Here is a 10,450-nt window from a genome sequence, read left to right on the forward strand (position 1 = left end):
GGCATGGTACAGACCACACAGGAGCCCTCCTCTCTCTCCAAACACAACCGTCCAAGGCTGCATGGACCCTTTCAAGAGGCAAAAGACAAGGCTGTCCAACAACAACCAATCTTGCACTGCATCTGTTTCTCTCTAGCAGTCGGCTGTGAATATCTGACTGAAACAGTCTTTCTTTCGACACAGCCTATTTCATACAGTTTTGGCCCAGAATTTCACAGCACAGCATACAGAAGGGAACATTCTATTTTAGTTTCAACAGTTAATATCTTAGATGTAAAAAGTCCATCCAAAATAACCAAGAAATTACAAAAAATACAATATTCCAGTGTTTATAATTGTGGGTTTATTACTGCAAAAGAGACTCAAGAAACAAAAAGTAACAAAAGGGAAGTATTTGATTTAATTTCAAAACATGTTACTTCTGAATAAACTTAAAAGGTCGTAAGCGTTTAAAAGTTCTAATGGGGGTGGCTTAAGAGGAATCTTTCCAATGGTGAACTCCTTGGCTTCAAACTGTTGCCACTCTTCAGCCGATAATTCGCTCTTGGGTGTAAATAACTTCTCTGAGGTGGTGGTGTTGGTGACCGCAGCAGGCGCTGAGGTGACGGGATGTCCAGAGGCACTGGCAGTCTGTCCAAACAAAGCACCGCTCGAAGGCGAGGCAGAAGTGGCCGTGGCTGCATTAAAGGCTCCGAAGGCTGGGAGCGGAGTGGTGGTGCCGGAAGAGTTCACAGCAGCGGCACCGCCAAAGCCCGAGAACCCAGAAGTCCCAAAGCCACCCGCTGTTGCAGCTGTTTTGAAGGAGAAGGAGGCTGCAGATGGAGCTGCCGGGCTGCCAAACCCAACAGGTTGGGGCGCGCTGGGAGAGGACGTCACCCCAAACGCAGGAGCGCTACCGGCAGCAGAAGAGACCCCGGCAGCAGGGCTGGCTGCAGATGATGAGGAACTGATAAGGCTGGAACTGGCTTTAAAGGAGAAACTGCTGGCACTGGTACTGCTGCTGCTCACAGGAAAGCCTGCAAGTACAGAAGTGATAAAATAGATTACAATGGCTACCCCAGTCGCACTAAACCACTGCTGCATTTCAAAAAACACAGCAGCAGAGAAACTCCAGAAAGCATTTGTATCTAATGGTTCTTAGGCCAGGAACTTACTTGAGAGCCCAAAGCCTGATGTCTGCTGTCCTCCCAGTCCAAAGGCAGGAGATGGTTGAGAGCCCGTGTTCTTGAAAGCAGAGAGCTGAAAAAATTCCAAAGACATAAGTGAACACTAGATTCCAAAACAGGGAACTGTCTTTCAGTAAATACTTGAAGCAAAAATAGAGCTGCCCAGTCGGACACAGATCACTTTCATCATGATCACATGCTCTTGCAGTTATGAACAAGATGCTTTCAGTCTCTACACATTCTTTTCTGGAAAACAGAAATGCAAATCTGCTACAATTTATAGATTTTTGCCTGTCAGTCAATGACTTGATCACCTCTTGCAGCTCTCGGTCTCATCTCTTACTGTTTCATCTTGTGCTTTGTGACTCTATCTAGGGCACTGCTTTCACTTGCTCTCTTCTCTCTTCTTGGCACATCCAGTTTCCTGTGCTAAAGCCCAAATCCTGCTTCTCCACTTTCAGCGTTGAACAGACCAAGGGCTGAGATCATACTACTGAACCTTTAATGCACTTCATGGAAACTCCACTTAAATAAAGTCACTTCCTCTGTCTTCCCAATTATTGCTTATTAGCTTTAACTCAAGCAATTGCTTCTGAAAAAACATCTCAATTCAGAAGTGTTTGTCACCTTCCCAGGATCAATGACTTTTTTTATCTTCAAATGTTATCCAAAGGGTTTGTCTCCCACCTATCTCTCAACTCCTCATTCCGGCATTACCCAAACACTCTATTTATCTTAAGACGGCCTGGAGGGCAATTCCAGTCCCGTCTTCTGATTCTGTCTTGGAAGGGTCAACATTAGCGCAGAACAGAAACATTTTGCCTTTGCTTAACACTTACCAAAGCTGCTTTTGTCGATGCATTTAAAGCTTTCAACTGAAGCAGACGATTTTTCCATTGTGCCGCTAACTGTTGGACAGCATCTATCTAAAAAGGGGGAAAGAAAAGCATGTCGTTATTACTGAAGACTTAAAAACAAAAAAGAGTGATCTGGCAACTGAACTGAAAAAAGATACCCAGAATTAAAAAAGAAACTTCATTAAGCCAAGATAGGATTTTTTCTCTCCTGAAACTTCAAGGTAAGGAGTTGACACCTTTGTCTTTAGCAGAGAATTCCTTTAAACTCTCTTACTATTGCCCTTAAATCAACCTTTGTACTTTACACAGGGATAATATTAAAAAAAAAAAAGTTCTGGGGTTTTTTAAATCCAAGTTCTATCTCCTTCTTAATTAGATACCTGGGGAAAAAAGTAACAAATGACATAAGACATATAAGTTTTAAATATATGAGAACAAACTCTTTAATTGCTGTTTGATTTCCGGCCTGTCTACTTATGCACTCACTCAGTAAGCTCAAGTCCTAAGATTTGCCTTAGCTTTTTACACATCTTCAGAAAAAAAATACCCACTTTCAAAACACTGTAATTCAGAACATTTTAATAGTATCATCCTAAAATATCTAATCCACCCCTTTAATGTGTTCCATTAGATAACTGCACAGAACAGTGCAGCAGTAAATAATATCTGTGTCTTGATAACTGTGATTTAGTATTAAACAAGATACTGCAAAGTCTTAAAATAACCTTTCAGGAATTTTAAACGTAAATTTCCTAACATTATGTTTAAGTTTAGCAACACATCTAATTCAAGGCCTGGCCTAATTTAATTTTCCTTAAAACCTAAACAAGTAAAACATCTAATGTGAAAAATGCCTTTAAGAATAGAATTAATAATGTTTTTGTAGACAAATTCCTTAATTTTTAAAAAAAGTCTTACAACAGAAACATCAATAATTCTCCTGTGTCTAGTCACATGCTGGAAGATCATGTTACTAGATATCTGCCTATACAACGGACCAGAAAATTCACATTTTGACCCAGTTTAAGAATAGAAACATGGAAAAGACATGCTGTACTTAAACATTTTGTGAGAGAACCGTATCATACAGTTATCATCTACACAATGAGGGTTTTGTGAACTTGCATCTACTACTTTGGTGAGACCATAATTTATTTATTTTTAAATAGCCAGGCATAGCATATTGTTTAATCATTTTGGTTTATTATTTTAATTGAAGTTTAAAAAATTATGTATCTCTTGTCTCTGAAAATGCAGTTCTGGTAAATCTAAACATATGAAGCCAGAGTGATGACAACAGCAATTTCTTCTGGAACACAGAACCAAGAACAAGAAGTAAGAGTGAAATTTAGCTTAAATTAGTTTATACTTGCCACCAGCCTAATTTCCAACAGCCTAATTTCCTTCTTGGCACAACATTAAACTTTGCTAGCTTCCTTGATACTGACAGGACTATGAGGAAGGAACAATACAAACACATTGAGAGATGTTTTATGTAAAAACATATGTGTTACTTCCAAAGGCATACATATTTCTAAAAAAGAAGTATCTGCTATTTTCATCATTAGTTCCCTGCAACAAAGGCATGTAAAAGAACAAGGTCAAATAAACTTTGCCAGTCTTCTATTTAAAGCACTAGACAACCAGCTATAATAATCAAACTAATAGCATATGAGATACTAAATTTTTGAGGCAGCATTCCAGTAACTTCTACAAATACTGCACAAGAGCAGGGACAAGATTAAGTCAAGGAGTGTCCAGCAGCTATTTTTGGATTCTATTTGGTGCACAGCAATTGAAAAATATTTTGGCATTCTGAAAATCTCCCAGAGTTGGGAGCTAAATGAGTAAAGAGTTGCCATTTGAAGAATAGGAATAAGTCCTGTCCCAAAGAGTGTCCACACCAGTATTGTTTAAATACTTACATAATTCCCAATCATATTCTTTGCTCTGCTGTCATAATACTCCAGACGCAGCTCTTCTGGTGAGACATCCGAAAAGCCTGCAAGGACAGGAATAGTTAAAAACCTCCAAGAAAACACATTCATACTTACAATCACCAGCTACAAAGAAATGGCCCTTGGTACGTTGTCTGTCCTAAGTCAGTCACAGTCGGAGACACAAAGAAAGATCCATTACAGAATTTCAGAGGTGTCAGCGTCCAATATGAATTTGCCATAATCTCATATTCCTTTCTGTTGCATCACAAGGCAAATCATGACCTTGCAAACAGTTCCACAGAGGTACAACAGTGTAGGCAAGTCACAGAAACATCCTACATAGCAGCAATACGCAACAACATTAAAAACGTTACCTACCTGAGACATTCATCTTTTCTTTCATTGGGGAGTAAGACGAAAAGATCCATTGTCCAGAAGATTCCCAAATTTCCATGTCTTTTACTACACATTCTCTACAAAACAAAGCAAAACCACGGATGAAGGTGAAATTACATGGTCAAAACAAAATCACCAGAAACAATTGCCTGGTTTGAGTCCAAAGTCAAAATCAAATACCTGTTACCATGAAAACAGTGTTTCCTTAAGCGGTTAAAATCTTAAAGAAAGTAATGGGAAGTAGTTCCAAAACCTGTTTTCTTTGGGAAATTACACTGCTTGCTGCTTCTCAGCACTTGCCCTATAATCACCTTGAATCTGCTGTTCATTCTCAACTGACTGTAACACATTGCCTGTGTGAAACTAGGTTTCAGTAGTTTTGCTGTTGGCAGAAAAATTTGTTGTCTTGTCTGGAAAACCAAGTCAGATAATTCATTTTCCCAAAGGGGCTCTGACCCTTTATTTTCAAGTGCTGAAATATTTGTTTCATTCCTTATCTTTCTGCCCACAACTTAAATACCATGCCATCTTATTAGTATCACACCTGTCTAGCTGCCCAGCTCAGGTCCCAGACACGGATCACTTCCTTCCCATGCCAGCATCACTCCAGAGAACCAAATGAAGTTGTGTTCTCTGTGGTTCTTTCTACATGTCTCAGCTTCCTCCTCACGATCCTGTTCCCTGCATTATCTCTAGGAAGTCAGTAAGCTTTTAAACTGTTCATTCTAAATGCTTTCAGTAAGACAGGACTATAACTTACAGAAGTCTCTCCTCTTCATCTTTGGAGCCATCAGCAACGCTCTGACTGTTCACTAATGCCGAGAACCTGTTCTGTGAGAAGTCTGCATTTCTGCTGCTGCCGCCGGATGATCCAAAGTCAGAGGAGCCAAAGAATCCTCTTCCATGATCTCTGCTGCCACCCCATGTATCAGACTTGAAGGTAGATGGCTGGATAACATTGCTGTATCTCTGGTTAGAGGAACCCCATCCTCCTCCTCTGCCACTAGTAACTTCCAAATAAAAAAACCAAGAAAGCAAACAAGAGAAATTTTTAATCATTAAGACACAAAACAAAGAGCATCAACAACAACTGTGAGTATAACCAGAGTCTTACGGTGGCAATAAGAAGTTTAAAATGAAAATGTAGCTTTTTTCCCTAATGAGTTAACCTCATTATTTAGTGAGCTTTACCTAGTGAGTAATGCACGCTAGTTCACAAGTCAGAGGTAAATGGGAATTCCTCCTCCTCACGTGGAACCACGGAATAGTTTGGGTTGGAAGGCACCTTTAAAAATCATCTAGTCTGACCTCCCCCGTGCCATAACAAGCGAAGACACCTTCAATGAGATCACCGCGCCAACAACCTGTGGCATCCCAGAAAGAGACTGTTTCAGTCTTCTTGAGGTCATTTCATGAAGAAACTACCCCAGCAGAAAAAAATTTACCTCATCATGTGTTTACATTAGGAGCTCCTGCCTCCTGCTCTGCTGCAGCACAGAGAGCTCCAGAATTCCGTTCTGAGGCCTTAGACACATCTGTGCATGTGTGTTACAAACTCCGACCCTCCTTCAGCAGGAATGAGGACAGGCAACTGCAGCCGTGTTCCTGCCATCACTGCAGCTCTCAACTCCCCATCATGTCACTCGCCTTTCCAAAGCTCCCAGACACACAGAGCCAATAAATAAGAACAGAAACAGCCTTCACTGGCCACAACGTAAGAATGCTGGAAACTTTCTCGCTGCTCTTGGCAGGAAAGCTCCTGGAGCTGCTTTCCCGTGGCATTGTGGCACACCCCACGGTCACAGACTCACAGAATCAAGTAGACTGGAAGAGACCTCTGACACCACCGAGTCCAACCTATGACCAACACCAGCCACGTCAACCAGACCATGGCACTAAGTGCCAGTCTCCCCTTAGAAACCTCCAGGAGACGGTGACTCCGCCACCTCCCTGGGCAGCCCATTCCAACGCCTAATCGCCCTTTCCGTGAAGAAAATCCTTCCTGACGCTCAGCCTACACAGTCCCCGGCTCAGCTTAAAGCTGTGTCCTGTCGCTGGTCGCCCGGGAGAAGAAACCGAGCCCCACCACCACCCAACCTGGCTTTACAACACCATTTCGGGTGGTCGCGGAGATGATATAAGGTCCCGCCTGGCTCCTCCTCCTCCTCCTCGTCCTCCTCTCCAGGCTAAACAACCCCGCAGCTCCCCTCAGCCTCTCCTCACAAGGCACCTGCGGCTCCGCACCCTTCGCCAGCGAAACGAACCGGAAGGTGCTGCCGAAACCCCCCCCGCCCCGCGGCGCTGAGAGGGGGTGGTGGGTGGGAGGGTGTGTTACCTTGCGGGGCCGCTGCGGGTCCCCCTGCGCGGCCGGCGCCGCGGGGGTGCTCGTTCCAGCAGCGCTCCCCGAAGCGGCAGTGGCCCCGCAGGAAGAACTGGCACACGCCCATGGCCCGCCCGCTCCCGGTCGCTGCGGCCGCCCCGGCTTCGGCTTCGGCCGCGGCCGCCGCCGCCGCCGGGCCCCGCCGCCCGCTCTGACGTGACAGGCGCGCGCCTTGCGCGCGCGCCTGTCACGTCAGAGCGGGCGGCGGGGCCCGGGCGGCGGCCCAAGCGGGAATAATACGATAAAATATTCTTTTAGACGTCCAGTAATACAGTATTCCAAGGTGCAGGTGATGAGGAAGTGGTAAGGCTGGAACTGGGTTTAAAGGAGAAGGAGCCGGGCGCTGGCACTGCTGCCGCTGCCTGCTAGTACGGAAGTGATAAAAATATAAAAATAGTGGCTGCCCCGGTCGCACTAAACCACTGCTGCATTTCAAAAAACACAGCAGCAGGGAAACTCCAGAAAACATTCGTGTCTAATGGTTCTTAGGCCAGGAACTTACCTGAGAGCCCAAAGCTTGATGTCTGCTGTCCTCCCAGTCCAAAGGCAGGAGATGGTCTTTGAGAGCCCGTGTTCTTGAAAGCAGAGAGCTGAAAAAAATTCCGAAGACATAAGTGAACACTAGATTCCAAAACGGAACTGTCTTTTGTAATAGAAGGGTTAACTTTGTTCATAAAATCTTATGTGTATGAAGGAATAAGGAATTTTTGTTATAATTCAACAAGATAAGTTTCATGGACATCCTGTTAATCAAGCAAGTATGAGTAAAAATAATTGCAGACATCTTGCTAAACAAACAAGTATCAGTATCAGTAAAATTTACAACTGATAAGAAACTGCACCTTTCATCTCTGACAAATACCAGATGACCACTTAAAAATGAGCTACAAACTGAAGCCTCAACGCAGCCGCAGTAAAAACTCGGGACTTGGAAAGGTATAAAAAGGAACATTTACTACATTTTGGTGTGTGTCTCGGCAGGGCACTTGCCCTCCAGGCCACCCAGCGCTGTTTTGCTTTATTATCACTTGCTTAATAAATTTATCAATGTTTAATTGGAATTGAGTTGTCTAAATTCTTATACTAACTTATAACATCTTTCAGTAAATACTTGAAGCAAAAATAGAGCTGTCCAGTCGGACACAGATCACTTTCATCATGACCACATGCTCTTGCAGTTATGAACAAGATGCTTTCAGTCTCTACACACTCTTTTCTGGAAAACAGAAATGCAAATCTGCTACAGTTTATAGATTTTTGCCTGTCAGTCAATGACTTGATCACCTCTTGCAGCTCTCGCTCTCATCTCTTACTGTTTCATCTTGTGCTTTGTGACTCCATCTAGGGCACTGCTTTCACTCGCTCTCTTCTCTCTTCTTGGCACATCCAGTTTCCTGTGCTAAGCTCTGGTCCCTTTCATGTGGTTTGTAATGAGAATATTCCAAAGCTGGGATCCAGCTGCTGCCTTGCTAACATGGAATCGTCCAGACTGGCTTTTTCTCTCAGTGAACTAAAGGGGTCTATAATACCCGCCTGCAATTCACTGATCTCAGGATTCCGGAGGATATGCCCAGGTGGCACATCACAATTAGCTATATCTCAGAAGTCTTTGTAGCTGAAATTAACATCAGTGTAAATTAATTCATTCAATGGTGACAACAGGAACATTTTGCCTTTCCTGAACACTTACCAAAGCTGCTTTTGTAGATGCATTTAAAGCTTTCAACTGAAGCAGACGATTTTTCCACTGTACAACTAACAGCATTTATCTAAAAAGGGGGAAAAGAAAAGCAAGTCATTATTACTGAAGACTTCAATACAAAAGAAGTGATCTGACAACTGAACTGAAAAAAGGTATCCAGAATTAAAAAATAACTTCATTAAGCCAAGAAGACAGGATTTTGGCTTTCCTGAAACTTCAAAGCAAGAAAATGAGATTTTTGTCATTAACAGAGAATTCCTCTTAAGTGTTCCTCCCACTGCCCTTAAATCAACTTCTTTGATTTTATATAAAGAGTAAGATGAGATAGGACAATTTGTGCCAGGGATCTCAGTCAGAAAGAGGATGTTATAGCAGAGCATACAGACCAGCAGCTGTTTCAGCATTCTGTTTGGTGTACCAGAATTGAAGGATATTATGGCATTTTGATAATCTCCTAGAGTTGGGAGCTAAGTAAGTCAAGAGTTAGGAAACTGAAGAACAGTAACAAGTCCTATCTCATGGTGTCCACAGCAGTCAGCATTTTAAAAATTCTTACGTAATTCCCAATGATATTCTTTGCTCTGCAGTTGTAATACTCCAGACGCAGCTCTTCTGGCAAGCCATCCGAAAAGCCTGCAAGGATAGGAGCAGTCAAAACCTCCAAGAAAACAGATTCATACTTACAATTGCTCTCCCTATTTACGAATAAATGGGCCGTTATTACATGGTCTTTTGGAGACACACAAGGGATTCATTATCAAACTTCACAGGTGTGAACGCCCAAAATGAGCTGGCGAAACACCACCCTCCTTCGACAGGAATAAAGAGAAGCGGCTGCAGCCGTGTTCCTGCCGTGCCATCACTGCAGCCCTTCGACTCGCCGTCGTGTCCTTCGCCTTCCCGAAGCTCCCAAACACCCAGAGGCGGTGGGAACGGAAGCAGCTTTCACCAGCCACAGCACGCAGCTGCTGGACACTTGCTCGCTGCTCCCGGCAGAAAAGTTTCCCGAGCCGCTTCTCCCATGGCCTCGTGGCACATCCCGCAGTCCCTGCGCCGGAGCCCAGCCCCGCGGGTGCCGAACCGGAGGCCGCTGCCGACAGCCCCGGCCGGCTCCGGAGCTCCCGCCGGCAGCAGAGCAGGGCTGGGGGCGGCCTCCAGGCCCCCGTACCCCCGCCCGTCCCGCTCGGGCACCCGGGGACGGCGGTGCGGGGCCCCGCTCCCGCTCCCGCAGCCGAGGCGGCAGCAGCCCCGCAGGAGCCGAAGGACGAGCGTGGCCGCCCCGCGGCGCCGCCGGAGGGGCGCTGGGGGCCAAGGAATATTCAACCCTTAGAACAACGGGGCTCCGCGAGTTCAAAAGCGGATACAAACACGACAAAAGAGCCTGTCCAGCCCAAAAAGGGCAGAGTTCCCGCCAGGATTCTCAAGAAGCGGAGGCACCAGGGACACGTTTGTTTCGTGGTTATGAGAAGGGAAAGGGAAGGGGGAACAAAAAAAAAAAAAAAAGAGTCGCACAGCCTTCACTTACTGCTGAAAAAAGAACGGAGCTGCAGGAACTGCTATTGAGCCCATGAGCGCATCTACTCCTGTCTGTACAGGCAGAGTGGTCAGGGTGAGGGAGAAAACCAGGAGGAAGCCTACAAAGAAGCACTGACTTTGAAAACCAGGATTTAGACTACTTAGGAGAATTTGGAGGACCTTCGAAATTAAAACAGACTAAACATCCACAGCACCAGTGAGGTACAAGGTACAGGTAGGCAAGCACCAACTTTTGATGTTAACTCAATAGTCTCATAGAAACAGATCTGAAAAAACGAGCAAGTTAGAAGAGAGGTGACAAAATTACAATGAAGCTATTAATAAACTAGCATAGGAGCAGGACAGACATCCAGACATCATTTGTATAGTTCTCCAGAACTGAGAAGAGGCACGCAGTGTTGACGACACCGAGAGCTTTGCAGGTTGGACTTCTATGCTGGACGAAGAAATTTACCATCATACTGGCTGAAAGC

General features: G+C 44.5%; 1 protein-coding gene across 3 annotated transcripts; it reads right to left on the reverse strand.

The window, feature by feature from the left end:
* Nucleotides 1–320: 320 nt before the first annotated feature.
* On the reverse strand, nt 321–10,365 carry NUP42 (nucleoporin 42). Of its 3 annotated transcripts, XM_050329523.1 has the most exons (10): nt 9,967–10,365; nt 8,998–9,074; nt 8,430–8,508; nt 7,242–7,329; nt 5,120–5,369; nt 4,342–4,436; nt 3,949–4,025; nt 2,006–2,092; nt 1,155–1,239; nt 321–1,016 (listed from the first exon to the last, which is right to left on the reverse strand). In XM_050329523.1, exons 3-10 carry the CDS (start codon nt 8,502–8,504, stop codon nt 406–408), a joined length of 1,368 nt encoding a protein of 455 aa, XP_050185480.1. In that variant the 5' UTR covers nt 8,505–8,508; nt 8,998–9,074; nt 9,967–10,365; the 3' UTR covers nt 321–405. The 3 variants fall into 3 exon arrangements, with proteins under 3 accessions (XP_050185480.1, XP_050185490.1, XP_050185501.1); XM_050329533.1 differs by lacking the exon at nt 9,967–10,365 and having other exon boundaries at nt 8,998–9,492; XM_050329544.1 differs by lacking the exons at nt 7,242–7,329; nt 8,430–8,508; nt 8,998–9,074; nt 9,967–10,365 and adding an exon at nt 6,695–6,861.
* Nucleotides 10,366–10,450: the final 85 nt, after the last annotated feature.

Source organism: Myiozetetes cayanensis, unplaced genomic scaffold (assembly GCF_022539395.1).
Source record: "Myiozetetes cayanensis isolate MyiCay16 unplaced genomic scaffold, myiCay2020 scf1, whole genome shotgun sequence".
Taxonomy (NCBI): domain Eukaryota; kingdom Metazoa; phylum Chordata; class Aves; order Passeriformes; family Tyrannidae; genus Myiozetetes; species Myiozetetes cayanensis.

Coding starts and splice junctions, on each gene's coding strand:
- NUP42 (XM_050329523.1), bottom strand. CDS start 8,504: ATGCTGTTAGTTGTACAGTGGAAAAATCGTCTGCTTCAGTTGAAAGCT. Junction 4,437..5,119: donor GATGAAGAGGAGAGACTTCT/GTAAGTTATAGT, acceptor TTTGTTTTGTAG/AGAATGTGTAGTAAAAGACA. Junction 2,093..3,948: donor AGAATATGATTGGGAATTAT/GTAAGTATTTAA, acceptor CCCCCTTTTTAG/ATAGATGCTGTCCAACAGTT.